The sequence below is a fragment of the Phanerochaete carnosa genome (genome assembly GCF_000300595.1).
Source record: "Phanerochaete carnosa HHB-10118-sp unplaced genomic scaffold PHACAscaffold_5, whole genome shotgun sequence".
Taxonomy (NCBI): Eukaryota; Fungi; Basidiomycota; class Agaricomycetes; order Polyporales; family Phanerochaetaceae; genus Phanerochaete; species Phanerochaete carnosa.
In genome coordinates, this window is record NW_006767632.1 from 3,174,988 (window position 1) to 3,199,807 (window position 24,820).

The following is a 24,820-nucleotide window of genomic DNA, read 5'->3' on the forward strand; positions in this document are numbered from 1 at the left end:
GGGGATGATGGGAGGTGGGAAAGAGCCGCTTTGTCCTCAGCGCTCACGCGTAGCGCGGTGAGTGGTGACGCGACGCGCCAGTCCCGTGCCGCGCTCTGAACCTCCCACGTCGGCCTAGGACAAGGTGTGAGTTGATTCCATCCTGCATCTGCTCAGAGTCTGCCGGGCTTATGCAGCCAGCCTCCATAACTAACGCACCCACGGCCATCTAAGGCCTATAGTTGGCTGTGCATCAAACTGTGCCTGTCAGCGTTCTCACCGGTATCCGGTCCACTCGTTGCTGGCGGGGTCGGCGTGCCCATGGCTGGTACACGCCGCCGGTGCCCACGACATCGGAACCGGCGACGGACTCTGTCTGTCGCTCTCTGACGCGCATTTTTCCAACAGCCACGGAGGCTATGCAATTAGATGGCGGTCACAGGTTGCAAATTCGTCAAATAGACTATTGGGCAATTTGATTGCCTCGATTCCGAGGATGCATCCTGCATAGCTTATGTTGTCCGTGCTTCGCGAGTTCTCGACTTCGCCGTCATTGACCTTTGCATCTAGGCTTTGTGATATTGAGAGACGAGCTGTTTTGCGCTGTGCGTTTGCCTTTCCATTCTGCACCACCTCTTGTCCCGCACGGCAATTCTCACACAAATATGCAGACGGTCACCAGCAACCATGACAGTACGCCGAACAGCCCCTGCCTCGCCCACTGTGCCTTTTTGGGTCGCTAGTCGGCATGTGGTACTGTGTCCCGGCACCCACGGGACAGGCACCGTCCTCAGCAACAACATCTGTCAGAATCAATTTCCACAGCCTCGGTAACCGAACGTACACGCCCCGTCCACTGGGAATCGTTTACCGAGCGCGCTCCGGAGGTGGATCAATGAGTCCGTACATGCACTGTGCCTAGAAGGTCCATTCCGTCGGGCTCGATACACTGCTCACAAGTGCGCCTCCCCACCCACGGTCTTGGGAGCATGCAATAGCCGGAAATCTCTAGTGTCGAGTCCATGACCGGACCAGTATGTCTACATTTTCAAATATGTCGCTGGTTTACAGGTATAAATGCTGGTCGAAGGGGCCTGTCTACCTCAAGGCATCGAGTTTCAGCTCATCTACTTCTCTCAGAGCTCTTACTCCTCATCGCAGACACCCCTTGACGTTCTCTGCCTCCACCTCGCCGACTTCCAATGGCTTTCCGATCGCTCCTTGCCCTTGTGGCTCTCGCCGCTGTTTCCAACGCTGCACCGACCACGGTGTGCCCCGACGGCACCCATGTCAGCAACGCAGCTTGCTGCCCCTTCATTCCGGTACGGAGTACTTAGTGACCATTGCCAGCTTGATTCTGACAGTGCATATACTTCGCAGCTTATCGACGACCTGCAGAACACCCTGTTCCAGGGCGAATGCGGTGAAGACGGTAGGTGTCCGTCCGCTGACTCCAGCTGGACTTGCGCTGACTCTCTTTCTCGCAGCGCACGAGGCTATCCGACTGACTTTCCGTACGCATTATTCAAATGGTTTGCCGCTACCTGACTCGTGCTGACCACAAACCCCCAGACGACGCCATTGCTATCTCTCAGAGCCAGGGCCCGAAAGCGTGAGTTGCATTTCACATTTGAGACAGCATATCATCTAACGAAGACATTACCAGTGGCGGAGGTGCCGATGGCTCCATGCTCATCTTCCCCACCGTCGAACCAGGCTTCCACGCCAACGCCGGTATCAGCGACAGCGTTAATAACCTCATTCCCTTCCTTTCTACGCACAATGTCAGTGCCGGTGACCTCGTCCAGTTTGCCGGCGCCGTTGCGCTGAGTAACTGCCCCGTAAGTGTTCAGACGGGCTTCATTTTGGATGCAGGTTGGCTCATCCGCTACTAGGGTGCCCCCCGCGTTCAGTTCCTCGCCGGTCGCCCGAACGCGACTGCCCCCGCCGTCGACGGCCTGATCCCCGAGCCTCAGGACGGCGTCAGCCAGATTCTCGAGCGGTTCGCCGACGCGGGCAACTTCAGTCCCTTTGAGGTTATCGCGCTCCTGGCCTCACACTCCATCGCACGCGCTGACAAGGTTGACACGTCCATCGACGCCGCACCCTTCGACTCCGTAAGTGACAATGCTTCCTATCCCAACATCACGCTAACCAGTACTTGCAGACCCCATTCGTATTCGACACCCAGGTCTACCTCGAGGTCTTGCTCAAGGGTGTGGGCTTCCCCGGAAACGGCAGCCAAGTCGGTGAGGTCCCGTCCCCGCTTCCCGCGCACAGCGGCAACGACACCGGCGAGATGCGTCTCCAGTCCGACTTTGCGCTCGCACGCGACCCGCGCACGGCCTGCTTCTGGCAGGGCTTCGTGAACGAGCAGGACTTCATGGTGTCGAGCTTCCAGGCCGCGTTTGCCAAGCTCGCCGTCCTCGGCCACAACCCCAGCAAACTGATCGACTGCTCCGAGGTCGTGCCCACCCCGAAGCCGGCCGTCAACAAGCCCGCCACCTTCCCCGCCACCACCGGCCCGCAGGACCTGCAGCTTTCGTGCCCCACCCAGAAGTTCCCGACCTTGTCTGTCGATCGTGAGTGCCCACAGCCTCCCATTTCTGCGTTGGACACTAACGCTCTGTTCCCGCTGCCGCAGCCGGTGCACAGGAGACCCTTATCCCTCACTGCCCTGACGGTGGCCAGGACTGCCCCTCGGTCCAGTTCAGCGGCCCTGCGCCTGATATCCCTTAAGTCACAGCTGACTTTCTCAGTGTGCTCTAGTCTGATATGTATGAGATCTCTTCCTATTTATTTACCTATCTTGGGCTGCCACTAGTAGCAGTATATACTCCTCAGACTCTGGCTTGTACTATCGCAGACCTCGCCATCGCTTGGGCGACTTGGCGTCTAATATATCGTCTGTTTATTGGTATACCGTCGATGGCACAATTTCGGCAATCTCCACGCCACGAAGGTCTGATAGTCTCCGAGGCGTGCCGACCGTTCAACGTTCAAGTATTGCTCTTGCTACTTCAGTCCGCCTCCGAAGATGCTGGGAATGTTTTTAAGATAGCTCTGTATTCATGCTATAATATAATATCCATATCATGACAGATATAAGGGGAAAGACGGTATGGTATTTTTGTAGATGCTCGGAAGCGGTCCAAAACTGGCCGAACAATGCTACTGATGGCTAGATCCAACCAGATCTCGCTCACCAAATATTCTTACGATTGCATTTATGGACTTGTGTACTTACATCAGGCATGGACGGTTGATATATTCGGTCTAAAAGGTGCTATGTACATGTACAGAGAAGGAACATTAGTGGAGCGTTACAATAAACGAGCGAGGCGTGATGAAATTGTCGCCCCGCCTGATCTCAGACATTTGAGGTCGACTTTGGAGAGACGGCTCGGCTTCTCGGCAGCAGCACGGCTCGACGGCATCTGCAGTGTGACGAAATTAATAAACGAGGGAGCAGGACCCATTTTGCGCACCGGAAAGGATCCGTAGCTCTTGCAAGATCTCAATAAAATACAACAAAAATATGAATATGTAATCAAGGTGTGCATACATCAATTTATGCAAGACCGCCCATGAAGAGTGGTTGTGGTAAGCTACAAGAAGCAGGTTTACTCAAATTTTATAAACCAGGGTGCCATCAAAGTAGAGCGTAGGCAAATCGTAGAACATGTGCCATCAGCGGCCGGTGGTATCAGCGGGGCTGCGAAACATGTTCGACGAGCCGCCCCTGCATCGGGAAAGAAGGCTATCCGGACTAGTCCGGACCCGACCCTTCAAATATTACAGAAATGGGGTGACGAACTTAGAGAACTCAGGTTGCGTGCCAAGCTCTCTAAACCTCTGCCACCTCACTGCCACGGGCGTCTGCCAGGTCTGCCGGCGTGCCGGCAAGGCAGACCTCGGGTTCCGAGCTGCCAATGGCCATGCACACTAGACTCATATATAAGATGTTCTGCGGGTGGAATACAGTATGCGCTGCGTGTTAGAGGAGATGGTACATACCTGACTTCTTAGCCAACTACATGTCGCATTAATGGGGTAGTGGTAACCTGGGTCGTTGCCATCGACCCGCCGGGGGTTCGATTCCCCCTTAATGCATCTTGGTTTCTCAACGTGGTTTTTTTCTTCTTTTCCCGCCGGGGAAGGGTTGCATAATTTTACGTGTAAAGTTTTATACTACATGGGCATGACCAACTGCTCAGTGCAAGATTTCGTACTTTACTCAGGTCGTAGGTGCAGAGCTAGGTGCAGGATCAATATTTCTGTGCCTGTTACTGCCTCATATTGATTCGGCGAACATCGACACTTCTTGTTACTTTGCGCCAAGTGCTTTATCTCAACCAAGTAGCAATTGAGATTTCCTGGTGTCAGCGGTAAAATAATGAACTGAGACCAGCTGAGGAGTCTTGCCCACGCCTAATATAACTCGGCAGGCGTCCTCGACACTTCCCTTTCAGGCTTGCCACCGTTCGCCAAGGCTGCTAGGCTCAGGCTGCAAAGCTTCGGAGTCGCAACCGGCTGCAAGTGGGAGGACAATTTAAGTTAGTAGTCACGGCTTCTGCAAACCTAGATAACTAACAAATCTCGCGGGCTCTCTATGGTCCCACGAAGCGTGGCAAGTCGTCGTTCAAGCCACAAGGCCTTAGACGAAGTATTTGTTGCTGAAGCTGCGTACACGACTCTCTTCAAGTATGTTTTATGTGCTGGATGTGTTCTTTAAGCCGGCCTTTGGCTCGACAGTGTGCGCCTGTCTGAATAAATGCGCGCCATGCTACGAACGTTAACTTTGACCTTCGAACATCGTCCGCAAGCCCAGATGGCACACCCAGACGATCTCGCTGCTCATGGCCGCGGAAAATCGTCGCGCTGGCCTGAAATTTCTCAGCGTGGACTTGGTATTTGGGACGCTATGAATCACGACAGGGGGCTGATCCAATTACTCAATCGACCTGCGCCGCACACACAAGATGGGTCCGGCGAAACACTGGCGGCAAGTCAGTCCGTTTCAATTCTGGTGCTCAGGAGGTTTCGTGATCGCTTACGCTCCGTAGCTCGTTATGTACGGAAGACATTATATTTAGGAAGCAAAAAAGGTACAGGCTGCACAATCTTTGGGACCGCCGACATCACGCCGAGTCAAAAGAACACCGGTATCTTTAGCCATGATTTAGAGCCGGATGAATGAACTTTGCCGTGATACCGCTTAGTCGACAGCCGGGCCGGTGAACTGGACAGTGTTGCACGTCATGCTGCCGTCCGAGCAGTGCGGGATCTCCGTCTCCTGTGAGCCGGCTGTACCAGAGTCGAGAGTCAGCTTCATTGGACAGCAAGCGAGCACACCTGGAAAACACATACCGTCGACGGTCAGCGTCGGGAATTGCGAGGTCGTGCACGACAGCTCCAGGTCCTGAGGGCCAGTCGTCGCCGGGAAGCTCGCAGGCTTGTTGACCGCGGGCTTCGGCACAGGGACGACGGCCGAGCAGTCAACGAGATCGGCGCGGTTGTGGCCGAGGATCGTCATCTTGGACATGGCCGCCTGGAAGCTCGATGCCATGAGCTCCTGCTGGTTGACGAAGCCCTGCCAGAAGCACGCCGTGCGTGAGTCGCGCGCCAGCGCAAAGTCCGATTGCAGACGCAGCTCGCCGGTGTCGCTGCCGACGGTGAGCGGGAGCGGAGAGGCGACCTCGCCGGTGTTGTTGGGGGTGCCAGGGAAGCCGACACCCTTGAGCAGGACCTCGAGGAAGACCTGAGTGTCGAACACGAATGGAGTCTGCACGAGTAGATTATTGTCAGTGGAGTCCGACTCCCAAGGGAGAGGAAGCACGGATAATTACGGAGTCGAAAGGCGCGGCGTCGATCGTCGGGTCAACCTTGTCGGCACGAGCAATGGAGTGAGAGGCAAGGAGGGAGATGACTTCGAAGGGGCTGAAGCCGCCAGCATCGGCAAACCGGTCGAGGATCGACGTGACGCTATCCTGCGGCCCGGGGATTAAGCCGTCAACGGCCGGCGCAGTCGCATTCGGGCGACCAGCAAGGAACTCCAGCTGCGGCGCACCCTGTTGTTGGAGATTGTGTGAGCACGAAGTACAGCAGGAGCTGGGCAGTCTGCGGTTGCTTACCGGGCAGTTGCTCAGTGCGACCGTGCCTGCGAACTGGATCAGGTCGCCAGCGGTGACGTTGGGGAACTGGGACAGGAACGGAATCAGGTTGTTGACACTGTCGCCGATGCCCGTGTTCGCTGCGAACGATGGCTCAACGGTCGGGAAGATGAGCATCGACCCGTCGGCTCCTCCTCCGCTGTACATTCGGGGTCAACAACCTTCAGACTACGGATCAAGGCGTGGTCACACTCACGCTGCGGGACCCTGGCTCTGAGAGATAGCGATGGCGTCGTCTGGCAAGGTAATAGTAAGTATGCTGGTAACCGGTAACTGGCTTCGACACAAATGTCACTCACGGAAAGTAAGACGGATGACCTCGTGAGCTAGGAAGAGATTTCAACCTTGTTGCTACAAAGCGGGAAGGCAAACGGCCTACCGTCTTCACCACAGTCTCCCATGAATAGCGTGTTCTGGAGCGCTGACACGAGCTGCATTCAAGAAATTCAGCCACCGTCGTAGCGCAGGGTGATACGAAGTAGACGTACAGGGACGAAGTTGCAGCACATTTCGTCGGGGACCTGTGTGCCATCGGAGCAGGTGGTGGTGGTGGAAGCCGGAGCGGCGCGCACGGTCGCAGCAACGGCGACGAGGGCGAAAAGTGAAGAGAATTTGAAAGCCATTGTGTGGCCTACAGAGCGAAGGTAGATGGCTCGAGAGAAAGAGAGTTCGATGTCGAGAGGAGAATGTGAGTGGAGAGCTCGTTGTCCTGAGGAGTACCCTGCACCCCCGCACATCTTTTATACCTTTTCACCGACGCCATTTTCACGCTCACGGGCTGCACAAGAACACACCAGTGCCGCCAAATGGTGCTTTGCATTCCCAAAATTGAGAATGTCGGGCCCAGTGTATGCAACGACCCATACACGGAGCTTCGCATCCTTGCGAGCCATCCACGGGTCTGGTTATTGACGGAGGGAGGGATCTTGCTGAATCATGAGGGAAAACACCAATGAATGCCCAATGATTTCCAATACTCTCAGGACTTGTGAGTGACAGTCGCACATTTGGCAGTGTACGAACCTGTCCTTCGGGACTGGAGTGATGAGGCGCGCGTATCCATGAGGCCCAGCAGGAACGCGCTGGGAGCGTCGGGAAACGGGATGCCACGAAGGAGAGATGATATGCGAGGGGACTTAAATCGCGGCTGTGGCAATTAGATCCTCGAGAAGGCAGTAAATTTATGCGGTCCCTTCCGTCCAGAGTGAAAACGTCCAGAATGGAATGTTTTCCTCCCAACTCGACCGCACTCATGCCTATCAAAAGCATTCGTTAGACTCTGTATAACCAAAACGACATACAGAGCATTAATCCAGAGCTTACTAACGAGATGCAACCCATATATGCGCGCGTCAAGCTAAGCGAGAACGTCTGATCGACATATCATCGAATGTGAACCACACCGGCCAGTCTACACGATTTGTTAGGCCCGACGACGAGGTATGAGAGTATCGCGGTGCCGGACCACAGCGTTGGAGCCGCCAGCAAATTGACGACGATGTGCTAGCAATGGTAGGACGAGTGTCGCATCCAGACGCAGCAAAGCACGTGGTGACATCACGCAAAAATAGACGTTGTGAGTTCTTCAGCGTCCGGGTCGAACGAGAGAACAACAGGCTAAATCGGCGTTATGCGTACCGTGTATTCCCTGCGCCGTATGCTTGAGACTCGGGATAGGAGAAGTTGTTGTCGCGGACACTGCAAGGCCGGACATCGCACGATCGCCGCTAGCTACCTCAGAAATCCTGAGGTGCAGTGGTAGCCGGCTGGTCCTTCAGCTTGAACGCGGACTATGGGAAAACATCAACCACAACTTCACAAGACCCATGCCAAGTACACTGGAGTGACCTACCACGATTCAATGGCACGGTCGCCGAAGACGAGAAGAGATCCTGGCGTTCTTCGCCCGTGATGTGAATAGACGGCGAATACACCATATGCGTCGTCTGCTCAGTCAGCATAGTATCGTGACTCAGATCGTGCCGTACATGAGGCCAAATTCTCAACATACTCGGAGTCCAGGCCTAGGCGAACTTACGGTAGATACCCACAGGTTTTCATTGTGATGACTGTCATACCGGTCATGTCTCCTGGGAGAATCTCCACTCATATCTTCCCAGAGACATGCCCCCTCCGCTCGTGCCAGGCTACTCTGACGTCCGCCGACTTGTGACGAACCGCCCTAGCAATCTCCACACGGGAACGTGCAGCGAGGTACCGCGTCACTGGCAGATAGGCACGCAACATCGAGGAGGGTAAACGTATCGGGATTTAAGCGCATGCGAGGCATCCCCCCGCTGTACGCATGAAGTGGATTTGACGCTGATGTACATACCGATCCTACGAGATAGTCTCCCGCAGTGGCGTTTCATTCGCAATTGCTGCACAATGTTAACTAGCTTACCGCGATCAACGCCACGATGTTTTAAGGTTTAGCTATGGCGGGCGACGCTACGTTTGATACTCGGTATATCTTGGCGAGCCGTGGTACGGGTGCGCATGCGTGAATCGCCGAGATCTTACCAGCACGATGTGGCCGGTATGCAGCAGCATATGCCGCTGTAATAGGTTCCGCTGTCGCGGAGTTGACTACGACAGCGTGCGGTTTCAAGCGGGCGTGTCTTCCGTTAAACTCGCACCTCTATCATAATGATCCACGACGATTTCCTATGTTGTCCAGTGGTCCTCATTCAGTTCGTAGATCGACCCGTGAAAACCCCACGAGCCAAGGAAGTGTTACGGACTGGAGCACTTCTACGTATCGTGCCGAATGACGAGGGCTTGTCTGGATGTGCAGGACGCGCCGGAAGACCACCGAGTATTGGGGATCACAGGCGTGATAGTTCGACATCGCGGCTGGTATCTACCTCCCACAGCTTTTCGTCCACTTCGCGGCAGGTTCTAAACAGCACAGGTCTCATGGCAGTGGGAAGTTCGAGGCGCAGATCCGGCCGGATGTTTTAGGCGCACAATCTTCCCGCAATTGACGCTTTGAAACAGGCACTGGCCGTCTTGACCACAAACTTTACAATAAAACTGTTTTATTCTAAGGATACGTAACTTACGAGATGTGCAGACCAATTATGTAGAATCTCCATTGAATCCAGCAACAACATATCCGGGAGGCAAACTAGTAACTACGTTGTTTATATGGCATAACGAGCTGCTGTACAGTATATCACTTGCATGAGGGGATACCCACAAAACACACCGATCAAAACGAAGAAAGGAAGCCAAGAGCCACAGGTACCGCGAGCGAAACCTTACAACGTCATGAATGCACCTTACACGTGAAGATATTATCATAACTAATGCAACTGTTGTGGAGAATTGAGCTTGATCTACATTATCTGGAGGGCTGGTGGAACCAGATAGACAGGACCGAGTGCGCCGGAGGCAAAAAATCGCGAGGACGCATAGTGGCACCACACGAGCGAAGCGGCAAAGCCCCAGGCCCAGGAACGCACCACTCCGCCGCGAAAGGCAGGTTACGCACTCCATCAAAATAGCCTAACTGCCCGAATTCTTGCGCGTGCGCTCGAGGGACGACCGCTGGCGCGCGTTTGAGCTAGATGCGCTGCTGAGGTCAAAGGTGCCGACTGTGTTGCCGAAGCCCGCGAGGCAGAGCGTCCGCGCGCACACGAAGGGCGCTACGCGCGTGAAGTGGAGTCGCGGGACGAGGTCGACGTTGATTCGTCGTTTTCCGCTGATGACCGTGTTCGAGGGTGCAGCTGCAGTCGGACGAGATGCATCGGATTTTGCTTCTTGTGCACTACGAGTCGTATGAGGCTTGCCGTGATCGGCTGTCCGCATCTCGGCATCCAGAGCGATGAGTGGTGACGCCTTGAGCTGAGAGGTTGCTGGTTCAAACGTCCATAGCTCCCACCTCTCTAGCGTCGCCGGCGTAAGCCCCTTGTTATCTGCCCTGGGTTGAATCCCGATAGTGCTCTTGCTGCTGCTCCCTCGACTGACACTGCCTCCACCCACCATTAGTATCCTCGATCTTCTTCGGATCCCGACAATCTGTCCACCCGAGACGCCCCACGCCCCCCGCTCAAACGTCGCCTCCGCCGTGCGCGAGACGATCAGGTTCTCCCAGAGGGACGAACGCTGCTGCCCCGGCGTCCTCAAGCAGGCTGACGTCGTCCCCGCAGAAGCAGCATCTTGCGGCCCAACAGGTGCTGCACGCCCATCGCCCTGCTCATCCGCCTCGAACGGGATGAGCGATTCGAGGGATCGCCTCTCCGACGTTCGCCTTGAGTGCACGCCGTGTGCGGAGACAGGATACATTGTCGATGAGTCGAAGACGGATGGTCCCGACGAGAACGACGGTATTCGGGCGCGTGGATGGGCGGGCGAAGATGTGCCAGAGGACGGCCCAAACGAGGCGGAGCTCCCACTGCGAGTCTTCCTTGCTTGCATACTTGACATCACTATGGGTTGGTTCTCGGGACACGAGCAGCGTCGAGTGGGCAGCGAGAGGTAGGCTCGGTGGAAGAGGACAACCTGGCCGACAGAGAAACACAGCGCGAAGCTCTCAACTGGCAGCTCCCTGCACGACAAGCAACGCTTCGTTGTCACAGGCACGACACGCAGCTGGCTGATAGAGCCGTACGGCTCGTCGATGGTGTACATGCATTCGCCCGTGGCACCGTCCCAGAGCGACACGACGCCGGCCTGGGTGGCAGCACCGATGATGATCCGCGCCTGTCCTTCAAGCTCCATGCAGCATACATGCACCTGCGACACCAAGTCTGCGGGGTTTCCAGCGGGGATGCAGCACTCCCGTGGAAGCAGGCCGCTCGTACCATCGATGTCGCAAAGCTCGAGTGTTCCATCTTCCAGGGCAAAGCCAACAAGCAGCGTTCCGGTGGGTTGCACCTGCAAGAGCATCGACTTGACCACCGATGCCGAACGTGACGGCCGGATATAAGTCGGGACAGCAAAGGAGCCTACAGTCCACTTGATGGCAAGCCCATTGTCGTACGTCGCATATACACTGCCTACCGATTCTTCTGGCGTTGGTGGGATCGTGCTGCGACCGCCGCTTGCCTTTCGGGGCGTCGATACGCCGGTTGTGTGCGGGGAACTCGAGGCGAATGCAATCTGGGTCACTGCGTGGGCGCTCTCCGTGCTGAGGTGCGGCAGGGGTTGGACGCGGTTCTGACAGATGCGCCAAACACCGATCACTCCCGCCACCGTGCCGGCCGCGACGTATGTCCCTCTGTCGTTGACCGCAAGGGCCGTGAGAACGGCGGACGCTGATGAGGTGCTGCCGCCACTGCCAAGGAGTACGTCGGTAGGGTCTAAAGAGACAGACGTCTTCGTCTCCTTTCTCCACAGAACAAACTCGTTCTGCAGACCAATAGAGGCAACTACGCTGCCATCCCTGCTGGCAGAGACGAGGTCGACGTCGGTAGCGAACGCGCGGGGTAGTGCTTGGAAAGTGATGCCACTGTCAACCGCCGGCATCGACTCTTCTTCTGGTGGTGCGTCTGGCTCCTTGCGGTTTCGTTGAGCCTCGAGGAGCTCTGCATCCTTGAGCAAGTACAGGAGTAGACCATACAACAGCGTGGTCGTTACGAAAGTTGGCGCCAGGATGGCCTTGAGCGCCCACTCCAGCGGCCGCGCCGTGCGCCACCATAGTCGCGACCACCGCGAGCGATGCATTCTGTCATGCTCCGGCCGTGTCTGGTATTTATCGTGGGTGGTATCGTTTATCGCAGAGTCGTGCTGCAAGATGACGATCGTGGGCGCTTCGACGCGGATGTGAACCAGGTCGTAGTTCACCGGGTTGAAGGTGCGCCATATATTTTCTGCGGGAGAGACGCCTTCTAGATTTTGTGATTTTCCCATACGAAGGCGGTTGCGCTGAAGGGAGGACATGGGCTGCAAGCTGGATCTATGCGACCTCGTCAAATAGTACAGCGCTGCAGTGACACCAAGGAGCTGGGAAGTTGAGTCGTCATTAGTATGGATGTTGGTTGGCACGGGCATATCCTACTCACAAGCACCAGGCTACTATTCTTGGTCGGGCGCCCTCGCAGCATATGCTGCACCTGGGTAGCCAATCGGCCTAGCTTTGACCGTGGCTGCTTGACTGCTGCCTTGGTCGACTCCGGCACAAGTGGCGTGGCAAGATTTGAGCCCTGCCGTAACAGCTCGTCCAGCTGCCGTGGGTCTCTGTCAGTGCCTGCATCCTATATGCGCGCTCAATAGACTTACCTCTAGGCGTTGTATATCGATCGAGAGGACAGTTACGAAGAAAGTGTGCACAAGGAACCAATGCGCAACTAGCACCACAATGGCGAAGGCGCAGAACTGGCGAATGGCCCCTGTGGAGAAGAACGCAATGACGCCGAGTACCGCGTTGTAGGTGCAAAGCTTGAGAGAGTTCGACGTGCCGGCGTAGCCCAGGCCCTCGGCTATACGCTCTTTCACCGGTAACGCGATGGACGTCTTCACGACTGCATCGACCTGGGAAGACGTGAAGACGACACGCGAGCTTGGATGACGTGAGACTTACGATGCTAAACATGTTCTCGACTCCGATGAAGATGACAACGATTGGGAAGATCTCCCTACACAGCAGCATGAGTGAGATACATGTCAGATATTGGATCAGGACTCACCATGGTACCATAGTAATCCTAAACCCAACAAGTGCGCATACACTCAGGCTCGTGATTGTACTAACGATTATTTCAACAATACCCGTGAATGCGAGACCGACTCGCGAATGCACGGTAGTCATGCGCTTGAAGAGACGCCAGAAGTAGACCAGGAAGATGAAGTAGGCTGTGTAAGTGAACGCTGACAGGACGGACGGATGTGGAATCGGAGTCGGCTCTTTATCGTACTGGTGGCAAGTTGAGTGAGATTTCAGCACCTGCGGCCGGTGGCACTGACCTCGAGCGCAAGCAGTTGAGGCTGCTGAGAAAGCACAACAACATCGCCTCGCAGAGACGAAGCAGCATCTTCTACGACGTTCAACCATGAGTTGTGCCTGCTGTTCGAAACGCAGTCGGCCTCGGGGAAGAAGTAGGTGAGAACCGGGGTTGCGCCGTCTTGGGAATCTTCGCCGTCATCTCGTCCAGCCAACACCATCTCCGTGGTGATGGTCAGACCGTGGGTAGACGCATTGCTATATGGGCCAAGCGTCTTGATAACGTCCGTGTCCCGCAGAAGTAGGTCCTCCTCGTAGTCCCAGAAGGCCAGAGGGCTCAGGACAAGACATCTTCCGTGTGGCGAGCGTATGCATGAAACTTTCTGAGATGCAAGGACCTCGGAAAGGCGTCGTTCAAGGTTAAGGGTTGATAGCAGGGAGCGCTGGCTTAGGGCCGGGTACGTGTCTTCGGTTTCGTCCACATCATGCACGAGGATCCGCTCGACGCGGACGACCCCGCCCTTGCCACAGCGCGCACGCGCAATGGAGTCGTCGCGAACACGCAACGAGTCTTGGTCCTCCCACAAGTGGCGAATCCGGTCCGTAGCAAAGTAATTAGAGAAGTCGTCCGGCGTCAGGAAAGCGTCAAGGAGACGGAAGGAGAACGAGAAGGACTCTGCCTTCGTCGAGGAATATACAGAAATCGCGGGGAAGAGAAGGCATGAGATGACAACGGAGGAGATGAGAATGACCCTGATTTGATGTGTTGCACAGTGACTGCAGCGAGGATGAACGTGTTAGTTGGGACTCGAGAGGCTGTGGGACGTACACTCCAAAGCGTCGAAAGAACCAGATTCCAAAATTCCGCACTCTCTGCAGCGGTGACATCCTATCGCGTCCTGCTCCGTCTAGGCGTTCTCCAAGCGTGAAAAAGAAGGTGCTCAAAAGACCGGCTTGGCGTTCACTGGCAGTGTATCATGTCACTCCCTATGTGAGATGGCGACGGGTGAGAGAGCGGGCTTCGTGCTCGGACTTTGGGATGCTCACGAGTAAAACACTCCGGGAGTGGTGGGCGAGGATGTACGAGGCTGACGAGTGCCGGTGTCGAGGAGACACGGAGCGGAACGCAGCCTTTTGAGCTTTGCTGCTGTCCCCGACAGGCGCGTCGAGCCGCTGCGGAACTTGCCGAAACAACAAGAGATCCCATATGGGCGCTCAGCCACACCGATTAGATAGGCGCCACCCCCACCCCACGTCCGATGTTTTCTCAGTCCTGGCTGCGCATCCGTTGACAGAGCAGCAGCTCCAAGATTTTTTTCTAGGGCACTTCTGAATGATATGGGACCCCTGTATTTTTTGTACTAAATTATGAATTTATTGAGGCTTAGTATGCTTCAAAAACCAGTAAAACCTCGCTAGCGGCTAGAACTGGGTTTCCTTCCCTCAAACTTCCGATTTCCATCTGACAAGGGTCCCTTTAAAGAACACGAGGCTTGCCCCCACTCTGAAGACGGCTCTCCATGACTCCCGAGTGCCTTCTATGACGATGAAGCTGGGAAATCTTATCACACATACGGAGCCGCCGTGGATCATGGTGAGGGAGAGGCGGGGAAACAACAGAACGTGAGACAGCAGCACGTAAATTTCTACAGTCGGTGGTGCCACCGACCGACGTACATGAGAGCCTAGTGCTAATCCAGACGAGAACAAGCGCGGGACGAGTGACCGATTGCCGGATGAGAAACCTTGTAATAAAATCCCAAGATAAATAACCCTCGACGAGAGATTTAAGCGGGGCCGTTGAACTGGACGGTGTTGCACGTCATGTTGCCGTCCGAGCAGTGAGGGATCAGAGTCTGCTGCGCACCAGCTGTACGAGCAACGATGGTCAGTACGGTTGCAACCAACAGCGAGGAACATCAGCAGACACGTACCGTTTGTGGTCAGAGTCGGGAACTTCTCGGCCGTGCACGTGAGCTCGAGGTCCTGCGGGCCGGTGGTGGCGGGGAAGCTCGCGGGCGTGTTCACGGCGGGCTTGGGCGTGGGAATGACGTCGGAGCAGTCGATCAGGTCGTTGCGGTTGTGGCCGAGGACGGCGAGCTTGGCCATCGCCGACTTGAAGCTCGACGCCATGAACTCCTGCTCGTTCACGAAACTCTGCCAGAAGCAAGCAGTGCGCTCGTCGCGGGCGAGGGCGAAGTCAGACTGGAGACGCATCTCGCCGGTGTCGGTGCCGACGGTCGTTGGGAGAGGAGATGCAACCTCGCCGGTGTTGTTGTCGGTTCCGGGGAAGCCGACGCCCTTGAGCAGGACCTCGAGGAAGACCTGGGTGTCGAACACGAACGGGGTCTGCAAATATCGGTTAGCGGGTGATTATGATAAGAAACATTGTCGCTTACGGAGTCGAAGGGCGCAGCGTCGATCGTCTCGTCGACCTTGTCCGCGCGAGCGATGGAGTGGGAAGCGAGCAGGGCGATGACTTCGAAAGGGCTGAAGCCACCAGCATCGTCGAACCTCTCGAGAATGTGGGTGACGTTGTCCTGGGGCTCGGGGATCAGGCCGTCGACGGCGGGAATAGTGTGGTTCGGGCGGCCAGCCAAGAACTCGAGTTGAGGAGCACCCTATAGATCGTAAAGTATGAGACGGGTACCGCCATCAGTGAGTGGCAAATATACTTACGGGGCAGTTGGTGAGCGCGATGGCACCTGCGAACTGGACAAGATCGCCAGCGCTGATGGTGTTGTGCTTCTGCATGAAGGGGATGAGATTGTTGACGGAGTCGCTGATACCGTTGTTGGCCGAGAAGTTGGGCTCAATGGTCGGGAAGAGGAGCATCGAGCCGTCAGCTCCACCACCGCTATTATCGTGAAGATCTGTCAGAAAATCGTACTTGCAAGTGCAGACGGAAATTGCCTACGCAGAGGGACCCTGGCTGCGGGAGATCGCAACAGCGTCGTCTGTAAAATAATCATTAGAATCCCCGATTTATTGCACTATGTGGTTTCGCTTACGGAAAGTAAGACGGATGACCTCGTGAGCATCTTCACCGCAGTCGTTCATCAGGATATTCTCCTGCAGATCTTGCGCGAGCTGGATAAATTGTTGAGCGCGCCGCACTGAGTGAGATAACGAGAAATGTCACATACGGGGATGAAGGCGCAGCAGGCCTCGTTGCTGACACGGGTTCCGTCAGAGCAGACTGCCTGAGTGGTAGCCGGCGCAGCGGTGGTGACGGCAGCAAGAGCGACCAAGGCGAAGAGCGAAGTAGCGAAAGCCATTGCGATGTCTGACTTGTGGAGAGCTAGGAGGGGTCGCAGAGCGAATGAGACCTGGTGTCCTGAGGAGGTTGGCGAGGAGATAACTCGGTGTCCTGAAGTCTTTGGCTGCACATCGTCAGGTTTTTATACCGCACAAAATCTGCGCTGCCCCTGCACTGAACATCGCAAGGCACCTAGATGCACCGAAGACACGGGAAGGCACGCTGTCCAGCTCACAGGAGTGTGGGTGGCCAGCCCGGTACCGTGAACGCTGGGCTCTGCTTGGCTTGGCAGAAATATTGCAGTCCCGCCAGCTCGGGATGTGTTTGGTTCGGGTGCGCATCGTCGCCTCTTGCGGGACCGCGTACCCAATGACGGGTTGCCGGTTTGTGACGCTCACAGGAGTGTGAGCGGCAAGCACGTCTTTGTCGAGGGCGGATTATCTCCTTTGCGCATCGCCATGCGATTTGCGGGCTCCATGAGAGAAAACATACATATTGCAGGGGCGCCTATAATTTGTCGGGATGACTGACAGTTGGATATTGCGAGGCAGTGTGGGAGTACGGTACCTGGGGAACAACCCTACGCCTCGGTAGGGACAGCAGAGCAAACCAGTGGTAAGCCTTTAGGAGGCCAAGATCGGACTCTCAGCTCTCGGTTTCTGGCCTGCGGTGCAACTATATATTGAAAATGGTGAAGCGAGGTGGAGCGGCCCCGCCGTTACGTGTCGATCCTTGACTAGTGTCTGCGTAGTCGCTAAATAAGGTATCGCGGCGGGTCCCCGAGCGGAACGTTGGCAGGTTCCCTCACCATTTCCGCTTGTGACAATAATGAGCACGGTGCGCACACACCAAACCAAGGGTATGAGAGCGTACCGTTGCCATACCATAGCGTCGGAGTGGCTTTCAGCAACACCGGACACGGATGACCGCGAAATTCGTGTCGGGTGTGGTGATATTCACAGGAGCTGCAGGGCATTAGGCATCATTTTACACAGTAGCATCAACAAAGATGCGTGAAAATTGCAGCTTCCCACGCTCCTGTAGTGCTAGCAAGAAAAAGTGACCAAGGTTCACAGCCTCTTAGTTGTCGAAACATCCCGGAACGCCGGATGTGAAGTGTGAGAGGAAGGGCTCATCCGTTCCATATGCTTATCCTTAAGTGATAGGATGTCGAATATTGACCTTTCCCATCAGATCAGAAGGCCTGTGGTTGGACCGTAAAATTAGCTTGAGAACGCCGGTCACAGGCTGCTGGACGTTACCGGTGCCTCGACAGTATCCAACCCAGTATCCGAGTCGTGCCGGAGGAAGAACATGCGTGAAGCAAGCCCACGGTTTCGAGAGGCCTTCCGGTTCATGGAAACGCGATGTGCTGCGGCGTCTCACGCCGGGTAAAGTGATGGTTGTACACCAATGATAGCAGCGGCATTATCACACTGGAAGGTAACGACACATTGGGTATGAACCGTCGTCCGGCGAGATCGTGAATCCAAAGTTATGGGTTACAACTGTTCGACAGACCCAGGCCAGCGCCAGAGTTGCGGAAACTCCCATCTGTGGGCACTTCAGTGGAGCATCTCCCATGATTCAGACTGGACAGAGCAGCCAGCGGTGCAGACGGTGATGGCGGGGGGTTGGACTCGTCGCTTTGCTCGAGGATGAAAGATGGTCGTCTGGTTCAAGTCAAGCAGGGTCGGCGCAAAGACGGAAGGGCGGACTTCGTGGCGCGGTGATGGCCCGGCGCTTGAGATACGCCGACGGAAATTGCCTTTTGTGCCCTTGACCTTCGAGACCTACCACCAGCACCATAGGCTTCACCATGGCCATCGAGACGACTATCTGCTCCCCTATCTTATTATCTGCTTGTGCTGGCGACTGCTTTGGCCTCTCATTTTTCCCTCGTCGACCCACGAAGTAGCTCAAAGCATGCGGCTGGCTCAAGCGACCGTGTCATACCTCAGGCCGCCGCCGCTATGAAGTCCTTACCTCCTCGGAGAGCACTTTCCACACCATATAACAGTAGAAGCTACCAAAGAGAGCTGATTGTGATGGAGAAGGTGTCCATGAATGTAAAGCCATGTACAGGGTTTACGGTTATATTTAGAGACATGGGTACTGCCAGCCTCCAGGGCACTGGAAAGGTAAGTTTTACCGCTATGCTCTGCGTATGCCAAGATTCAAGCCCTTCTACAGCATCTTATGCGCTTATCTTGCGGAGCAGCTCCTGCACACAGTCTAATTACTCTTCGCCGCCCATGTAGCTGCCGTAGATTGTCCTAGATCAATCCTGCTATTAACACAAGCAGTCAACTTAGCTGTAGGTGTTAACAGGCTCCTTTGTTTACTCGCATATGAACCTTGTATGTTTCTTGTAGTACTGCGCCATCCTCGCCCTTTCAAGCCGAGCTCGGCCCACCTTCATCTGCGAAACTGAAGTTCCTATATTTAGCCCGGCCCGACTGGTCGGTCGCGGTGAACTTCGAACATGCGCATGCATGGCACGACTTTGCTAACGCCATGGGACTTTGTAATACAGTGAGCTATTCATGGCTCTGTTGCGACGCACTGCTGCTAGTGGCCTTCGTCTATCAGAGATAATTTGGTCACATTACGAGGTGGACCATTTGCCGGACGCACACGGCTCACTGGATTCTCTACGCTCGCCACATGTTTGGAACACGGCTAACAACTCGCAGCGATGAGATAGTCACTGTCGTTTTGGACGGCTCTCCATCGGTTCCCAGCCCTTCTGCCTGGTTGATGAAGCTAACCCATCGGATCTGTACGATGCGGCGCCCAGGGCTTTGTCGAGAGCCCTAAGCATGGAAACACTCTTAACGCACATGGGTTCTCTTCTTCTCAACATGTTCTCGCCATAGGACTGGAGTTGTCCAGGGTCGAATTCTGGCGTTTACTAGTACCACAGGACAACATGAACGTAGTGCCATTATCAGGTCCTCAGGTGCCACCGCTCGAGCTGCAATGCGCGGCTGTATGTGAACGGGGCGCTGAGATGTCCCCGCGTCTTCTCGAACCTACCGCTGTCGCCGATAAAATCCGCATTTTTCTCAACAGTGTCGGGAATTCCCATTTAAGGTATTCCCGACTCTAGTCCCGACATTTACGGATCATCCAATTTTTCCCACACCTTACTCCCGCCCGCAGCCGTGTCGGCGTCCCGCATCCCCTTCCCATGTTTGTTATCATTCCAATCCAACGGGTTTCCGCAGCCTAAGCCTTCCAACTTACTAGCTTTCCGCTCGATATCGATACCACGCCCGCAGCACAGGATCGGCATCAGGCACATATCTCTCCCTCTCCTGGTTACGCTGCGGGAGCGCTAAGCCCGAGGCAATCGCATACGAAATTATGCCTTTGGGCTGAGAGCTGAGGAGACTGGCTGCTGTGCTTACCAGGTCAAGAGGCGTTCAGCGTCTGAGTACCACGCCAACTAAGCGGTCAATGCATATGGTTGATTCACCGTCTATTCACATCACGGGCAGAAAACACCAGCATCTCTTGCTGCTTCCGACGTCTATACTATTGAGCCGCGGTAAGTCACTCCAGTGCAGCTGACCCGGGCCTGGTCATTGATTGATATTTCCCATAGTTCACATCGTAGTTTAAAGGACCAGTCGGCTACCGCTGCACCTCAATTTTTTTGTGAGGTAATTGGCGGTGATCGTGCGATGTTCGGCCTTGCAGCCTCCGCAGCGATTCGCATCTTGAGTCTCAAGTACGGCGCGGGGAATACCCGGTATGCATAACGCCGATTTAGCCTGTGCTCGTCTTGTTCGACCCGGACGCTGAAGAACTCGCAACGTCTATTTTTGCGTGATGTCACCACGTGCGCTGCTGCGTCTAGATGCGACACTCGACCTATCATCGCTAGCACATCGTCGTCAATTTGTTGGCGGCTCCAGCGTTGTGGTCCGGCACCGCGATACTCTCATACGTCGTCGTCGGGCCTAAAAAAACGTGTAGAGTGGCCGGTGTGGTTCACATTCGATGATATGTCGATCAGACGTTCTCGCTTAGCTTAACGCGCACATATATGGGCTGCACTTCGTTGGTGAGCTCTGGGCTATGGCTCTGTGTGTCGGTTTTGTTATACAAAGTCTAACGAATGTTTTTGATAGGCATGAATATGGTCGAGTTGGGAGAAAAGCATTCCACTCTGGTTGGAAGGTGTCGCGCAGGTTCACTAGCATCTCGAGGACTCATCACTACAGCCGTGATCTAAGTCCTCTCACATACCGTCATCCTCCGTGGCATTATGTTACCCGACACCCAGCGCGTTCCTGTCGGGTCTCATGGATACCCGCGCCTCATCACGCGTCTCATTATCCCAATCCCGAAGGACAGGTTCGTACACTGCCAAATGTGCGACTGTCACTCACAAATTCTGATTATTGCAAATTTTGGGCATTCATTGGCTTTCGGCCTTATGATACAGCAAAGTCCCTCCATCCATCAATAACCAGATCCGTGGAATGCTCGCAAGGATGCAAAGCTCCGCGTATGGGACCTTGCCTACACCGGATCCGACGCCCACAATCTTGGGAATGCAAAGCACTGTTTGGCGGTACCGGCATGCTCTCGCGCAGCTCGTCAGCGCGAAACAGCGTTGGCGAAAAGGTATATAAGATGGACAGAAGTGCAGGGTACTCCTCAGGACAACGAACTCTCCACTCGCATCCCCCTCTCGACACCGAGTTCTCTCTAGCTCGAGTCATCCATTCTCGCTCTCTAGGCCACACAATGGCTTTCAAATTCTCTTCGCTTTTCGCCCTCGTCGCCGTTGCTGCGACCGTGCGCGCCGCTCCGGCCTCCACCACCGCCACCTGCTCCGATGGCACACAAGTCCCCGACGAAGTGTGCTGCAACTTCGTTCCTGTATGTTTACTTCACACTTTTCCACGGTGTTATAGCGACTGAAACACTGTAATGCAGCTTGTGTCAGCTCTCCAGAACACGCTGTTCATGGGAGACTGCGGTGAAGACGGTAGGCCACTCATCTTCCCTGGTTTATAGCGATAACACTAACGTTTCATCCAAGCCCACGAGGTCATCCGTCTTACTTTCCGTGAGTGACACTCTGTCAGACGTAGCTGGCAGCAATCTTACCATTATCTTGCCAGACGATGCCATCGCTATCTCTCAGAGCCAAGGTCCCGCGGCGTGAGTGGCACCAAATCTTGACGAGTGGTCGGAAGTATACTGACCGCGAATACGCAGTGGTGGAGGAGCTGACGGGTCAATGCTCATCTTCCCGACCGTCGAGCCATCGTTCGCAGCGAACGCGGGCATCGGCGACAGTGTCAACAACCTGATTCCGTTCCTGTCCCAGTTCCCCAATGTCACCGCCGGCGACTTGATCCAATTCGCAGGCACGGTCGCACTGAGCAACTGCCCGGTAAGCGGTCGTGTGCTGCTTAGCATCTGTTGCGCTCCGCACTGACATGGTCTCTCACAACAGGGTGCGCCGCAACTGGAGTTCCTTGCCGGTCGCCCGAATGCGACTGCGCCGGCCGTTGACGGCCTGATCCCCGAGCCACAGGACAACGTCACGTCGATCCTCGACCGATTTGCCGATGCTGGTGGCTTCAGCCCCTTCGAGGTCATCTCCCTCCTTGCCTCTCACTCCATTGCTCGTGCCGACAAGGTTGACCCGACGATCGACGCTGCGCCATTCGACTCCGTAAGTAGCCATGCTGTCTCTCTTGGGAGTCGAACTCCGCTGACAATAATTCACCCGTGCAGACTCCGTTCGTGTTCGACACTCAGGTCTTCCTCGAGGTTCTGCTCAAGGGTGTCGGCTTCCCTGGCACCCCCAACAACACCGGCGAGGTCGCCTCCCCCCTCCCTCTCACCGTCGGCAGCGACACCGGCGAGCTGCGTCTGCAATCGGACTTTGCGCTGGCGCGCGACTCACGCACGGCGTGCTTCTGGCAGGGCTTCGTCAACCAGCAGGAGTTCATGGCATCGAGCTTCCAGGCGGCCATGTCCAAGATGACGATCCTCGGCCACAACCGCGCCGATCTGATCGACTGCTCGGCCGTCGTCCCCGTTCCGAAGCCTGCGGTCAACAAGCCTGCGAGCTTCCCGGCGACGACGGGCCCTCAGGACCTGGAGCTGTCGTGCACGACCTCGCAGTTCCCGACGCTCACCGTTGATGGTACGTGTCCCAGTTGTGTACGCATGGAGTATGATAGAGGCTGACTCTCGACTCTGGTACAGCCGGCTCACAGGAGACGGTGATTCCGCACTGCTCGGACGGCAACATGACGTGCAACACTGTCCAGTTCACCGGCCCGGCTATCGACTAAGGAGTCGCACGGCGAAAGTCTATTTATCTTTCTATAAATTATGGGAAAAGATATTGGTGTTCTTTTGATTCGGCATGATATCGGCGGTCACAGAGACTGTGCAGCTTGTAGCTTCTTTGCTTTCTGAATTCAATGGCTTCCGTACATCGAGCACATAGCGAGCTGCAGAGCGAAAGCGATCACAACCTATTGAGCGCCAGAAAAATATGTCACGCGGAAAGGACTGTACTGTGTCCATATTGTACAGCGCGAATCGATCGAGTAAGTGAACCAACTCCCGGGATTCATGACTGTCCCGGATACCAAGTCCACGCTGAGAAACTTCAGGCTGGATTTCAGGAACTGGCGCCACGGGACGTGGAGATCATGCGGCTCGTCAGCTGAATACAGATCTATGTGCGTGTTCGCAGAGGGAAATGCTCGATCGTCGTTGACCATGCCATCACCTCGTGGAAGCAGTCAACCTAGAGCGGCAGCATCACATACAAGAAGACGATTGAGACTATTGATTCTGTCGTGCTCCTTGCAAACTTATAAGCTATGGTAACAGATACCGAGAAACATACCACACCGCCGTCACTTCACTATCGAAGAATGATCCTTAACTTGTTTCCTACCACTGTACCTCCGGAATTCCAAGCTCCGCTACCCGCTCGAACAGTTTTGCCGCAGAGAGCTCCGTGGAATCGCCAACCTCGCACTCGAACGCCAGACCTCGCACAGGAGAGCCATGTTCAGCCACAAGGGCACGACTCCCTGGATGTCGCTCGCAGTCATTGTTACGCCAATTTTCTGATCGATAGTAATCACCACCTCTTCCAGCCGGACAGGAGCTAGTGCTGACGAGCTAGTGTTGCCACGGCTTGGCGCGGCTTGGCTGTGACTTGACTTTGGACGGCTTTTCCTTTTTGGGATCAGCCGAGTCAAGTCAAGCCGCGGTGCAGCCGCGACTATAAGCGACTATGGCTGAGCAGCGGCTTGCAGCCGATCGTCCCTCCCAAAAAGGAAGGTAGTTCACACCGGTACCGCGGAATTCATCGTAACATTGCTTGTCCTACTTGAGTGATGCTAAATATGAACTGATTTCCTCTGGAGACTCTTCTGCACGGCTCTCCAAGTCCTTGAGCTCCTCTCCAATGTCCAAACCATGTGTGAAAGACAGAGAATGGCCTTGCTTGAACCTGAACTTGAGAATTTGCAGTGCTTCCATGAGTTCTCCACCGATTTTGTTGCGCCGGTCTGTGACTGTTATCTTTCCGGATGAGAAGACATGTTCACAGGGCACAGCAGAGGCTTGGATAGGCAGAATATCCATTGCAATGGCATAGATGGCTGGAAACCTGGTCTGAGATGCCTAAAATGTGAAGATAAATCAATATTTCGAAAAAAAAATGGAGAAAAATGGGGAGAAAAATTATGGCACAGGTTTCAGTAAGTGTACACTCACCTTCCAGTATATGATAGCATCCACAAATCCATCTGTGGGCTCTGCAATGTATGCATACCACTCTTGCTCTACTGAACGCTCAGCCAATGGACCTTTTCCTTTACCCTTGAATAAAATGTCGTAGGCCTTTTGCTGCTGTGTTTGAATCACTGCAGCTGCCGGAGCCGAGGCCGAAGGGGCCATCTTGGATTTATACTTGCGCATCTGTAAAATGAATGTTAATATAGAGAGAAATGAAGATTAAAATATGAGTAAAAGTGCACCTCAGCTAAAAATAGATTCTTTGCTGCAGCCGCTTCTGCTGGTGAAGTGTTTTGCTCAAACCACTCCAGCTTACATGCAGGATTGATGACTAATAAACTTAGCTTCAGATTTCAGCAGCTTTAAAGCTGTGCTTACCAGTGGCCAAAGTATATGCATTACAGCTGCGGTTGCGATCACGATAGTCTTCAAGCTTGTCCAGACCTTGCTGAATAATTCCAGCTGCGTTGGATACTTTTGCCTGTTGCTCCTGCCAGCGTAGCTTCATGGCTTCGAATGCAGATAAAACACTAAATGAGTGTTGGCGTAGATTCTGAAGATAAAAGCTGCTGAAACGCATGTGGGACCTATTCATGTTTAATTTATTACTTGGGATAAATGAAGAAAACTAAACTTACCTGAAGGATCTTGTGGAATACTTTCCAAAGCTTTCCACTCTTCATTGTTCATGCTATACTTGGCGAAGTTCTGCAACTCTGAACCATA

General features: G+C 54.7%; 8 protein-coding genes and 1 non-coding gene across 9 annotated transcripts; 4 read left to right on the plus strand and 5 right to left on the minus strand.

The window, feature by feature from the left end:
• Window positions 1-641: 641 nt before the first annotated feature.
• PHACADRAFT_144982 (uncharacterized protein) lies at window positions 642-2,925 on the plus strand. The gene is made up of 8 exons (XM_007396231.1): window positions 642-1,301; window positions 1,360-1,411; window positions 1,467-1,493; window positions 1,552-1,591; window positions 1,646-1,820; window positions 1,875-2,096; window positions 2,147-2,561; window positions 2,624-2,925. The coding sequence occupies exons 1-8, from the start codon at window positions 1,182-1,184 to the stop codon at window positions 2,716-2,718; spliced, it is 1,146 nt and encodes a 381-aa protein (XP_007396293.1). The 5' UTR covers window positions 642-1,181; the 3' UTR covers window positions 2,719-2,925.
• A 1,096-nt stretch (window positions 2,926-4,021) lies between these two features.
• Window positions 4,022-4,092, plus strand: PHACADRAFT_t73. The gene has a single exon. It is a non-coding gene; the product is annotated as a tRNA-Gly (tRNA).
• A 1,064-nt stretch (window positions 4,093-5,156) lies between these two features.
• On the minus strand, window positions 5,157-6,877 carry PHACADRAFT_256984 (uncharacterized protein). Its single transcript, XM_007396232.1, has 8 exons — window positions 6,641-6,877; window positions 6,532-6,583; window positions 6,452-6,478; window positions 6,349-6,388; window positions 6,114-6,291; window positions 5,829-6,050; window positions 5,350-5,764; window positions 5,157-5,286 (listed from the first exon to the last, which is right to left on the minus strand). The coding sequence occupies exons 1-8, from the start codon at window positions 6,773-6,775 to the stop codon at window positions 5,198-5,200; spliced, it is 1,158 nt and encodes a 385-aa protein (XP_007396294.1). The 5' UTR covers window positions 6,776-6,877; the 3' UTR covers window positions 5,157-5,197.
• A 2,358-nt stretch (window positions 6,878-9,235) lies between these two features.
• Window positions 9,236-14,025, minus strand: PHACADRAFT_256989 (uncharacterized protein). Its single transcript, XM_007396233.1, has 7 exons — window positions 13,868-14,025; window positions 13,062-13,815; window positions 12,785-13,011; window positions 12,679-12,733; window positions 12,378-12,629; window positions 12,161-12,322; window positions 9,236-12,101 (listed from the first exon to the last, which is right to left on the minus strand). The coding sequence occupies exons 1-7, from the start codon at window positions 13,924-13,926 to the stop codon at window positions 9,663-9,665; spliced, it is 3,948 nt and encodes a 1,315-aa protein (XP_007396295.1). The 5' UTR covers window positions 13,927-14,025; the 3' UTR covers window positions 9,236-9,662.
• A 570-nt stretch (window positions 14,026-14,595) lies between these two features.
• Window positions 14,596-17,669, minus strand: PHACADRAFT_256991 (uncharacterized protein). Its single transcript, XM_007396234.1, has 10 exons — window positions 17,560-17,669; window positions 17,171-17,501; window positions 16,865-17,113; window positions 16,185-16,804; window positions 16,050-16,128; window positions 15,956-15,995; window positions 15,718-15,895; window positions 15,438-15,659; window positions 14,973-15,387; window positions 14,596-14,908 (listed from the first exon to the last, which is right to left on the minus strand). Exons 4-10 carry the CDS (start codon window positions 16,314-16,316, stop codon window positions 14,826-14,828), a joined length of 1,149 nt encoding a protein of 382 aa, XP_007396296.1. The 5' UTR covers window positions 16,317-16,804; window positions 16,865-17,113; window positions 17,171-17,501; window positions 17,560-17,669; the 3' UTR covers window positions 14,596-14,825.
• An 802-nt stretch (window positions 17,670-18,471) lies between these two features.
• On the plus strand, window positions 18,472-19,885 carry PHACADRAFT_256993 (uncharacterized protein). Its single transcript, XM_007396235.1, has one exon. The coding sequence runs from the start codon at window positions 18,844-18,846 to the stop codon at window positions 18,997-18,999; it is 156 nt and encodes a 51-aa protein (XP_007396297.1). The 5' UTR covers window positions 18,472-18,843; the 3' UTR covers window positions 19,000-19,885.
• Window positions 19,886-19,887: 2 nt separating this feature from the next.
• PHACADRAFT_256995 (uncharacterized protein) lies at window positions 19,888-20,379 on the minus strand. The gene has a single exon (XM_007396236.1). It carries the CDS (start codon window positions 20,181-20,183, stop codon window positions 19,950-19,952), a length of 234 nt encoding a protein of 77 aa, XP_007396298.1. The 5' UTR covers window positions 20,184-20,379; the 3' UTR covers window positions 19,888-19,949.
• A 577-nt stretch (window positions 20,380-20,956) lies between these two features.
• On the plus strand, window positions 20,957-22,627 carry PHACADRAFT_256997 (uncharacterized protein; the record flags this gene model as incomplete). The annotated part of the gene is given in 10 exon segments (XM_007396237.1): window positions 20,957-21,204; window positions 21,253-21,304; window positions 21,359-21,383; window positions 21,439-21,478; window positions 21,508-21,512; window positions 21,541-21,713; window positions 21,777-21,998; window positions 22,061-22,469; window positions 22,516-22,521; window positions 22,538-22,627. 10 exon segments carry the CDS (start codon window positions 21,059-21,061, stop codon window positions 22,624-22,626), a joined length of 1,167 nt encoding a protein of 388 aa, XP_007396299.1. The 5' UTR covers window positions 20,957-21,058.
• Window positions 22,628-23,680: 1,053 nt separating this feature from the next.
• On the minus strand, window positions 23,681-24,256 carry PHACADRAFT_196046 (uncharacterized protein; the record flags this gene model as incomplete). Its single annotated transcript, XM_007396238.1, has 2 exons — window positions 23,681-23,980; window positions 24,074-24,256. 2 exons carry the CDS (start codon window positions 24,254-24,256, stop codon window positions 23,681-23,683), a joined length of 483 nt encoding a protein of 160 aa, XP_007396300.1.
• Between the last annotated feature and the right edge of the window lie 564 nt (window positions 24,257-24,820).

Bases quoted from the DNA above. Each gene is read 5' to 3' on its own strand.
- PHACADRAFT_144982 (XM_007396231.1), top strand. From the start codon at position 1,182: ATGGCTTTCCGATCGCTCCTTGCCCTTGTGGCTCTCGCCGCTGTTTCC. The intron at 1,494-1,551 runs GTACGCATTATT...ACAAACCCCCAG, and splicing joins GGCTATCCGACTGACTTTCC to ACGACGCCATTGCTATCTCT. The intron at 1,592-1,645 runs GTGAGTTGCATT...AGACATTACCAG, and splicing joins CAGAGCCAGGGCCCGAAAGC to TGGCGGAGGTGCCGATGGCT.
- PHACADRAFT_256993 (XM_007396235.1), top strand. From the start codon at position 18,844: ATGGCTCTGTTGCGACGCACTGCTGCTAGTGGCCTTCGTCTATCAGAG.
- PHACADRAFT_256984 (XM_007396232.1), bottom strand. From the start codon at position 6,775: ATGGCTTTCAAATTCTCTTCACTTTTCGCCCTCGTCGCCGTTGCTGCG. The intron at 6,389-6,451 runs GTGAGTGACATT...TTACCTTGCCAG, and splicing joins GGTCATCCGTCTTACTTTCC to ACGACGCCATCGCTATCTCT. The intron at 6,051-6,113 runs GTAAGCAACCGC...CTCCAACAACAG, and splicing joins TCGCACTGAGCAACTGCCCG to GGTGCGCCGCAGCTGGAGTT.
- PHACADRAFT_256989 (XM_007396233.1), bottom strand. From the start codon at position 13,926: ATGTCACCGCTGCAGAGAGTGCGGAATTTTGGAATCTGGTTCTTTCGA. The intron at 12,630-12,678 runs GTAAGTCTCACG...ACGTCTTCCCAG, and splicing joins TCGAGAACATGTTTAGCATC to GTCGATGCAGTCGTGAAGAC. The intron at 12,102-12,160 runs GTGAGTAGGATA...TCAACTTCCCAG, and splicing joins AGAATAGTAGCCTGGTGCTT to CTCCTTGGTGTCACTGCAGC.
- PHACADRAFT_256991 (XM_007396234.1), bottom strand. From the start codon at position 16,316: ATGGCTTTCGCTACTTCGCTCTTCGCCTTGGTCGCTCTTGCTGCCGTC. The intron at 16,129-16,184 runs GTATGTGACATT...CAATTTATCCAG, and splicing joins CCTGCTGCGCCTTCATCCCC to CTCGCGCAAGATCTGCAGGA. The intron at 15,660-15,717 runs GTAAGTATATTT...TACGATCTATAG, and splicing joins TCGCGCTCACCAACTGCCCC to GGTGCTCCTCAACTCGAGTT.
- PHACADRAFT_256995 (XM_007396236.1), bottom strand. From the start codon at position 20,183: ATGATAGGTCGAGTGTCGCATCTAGACGCAGCAGCGCACGTGGTGACA.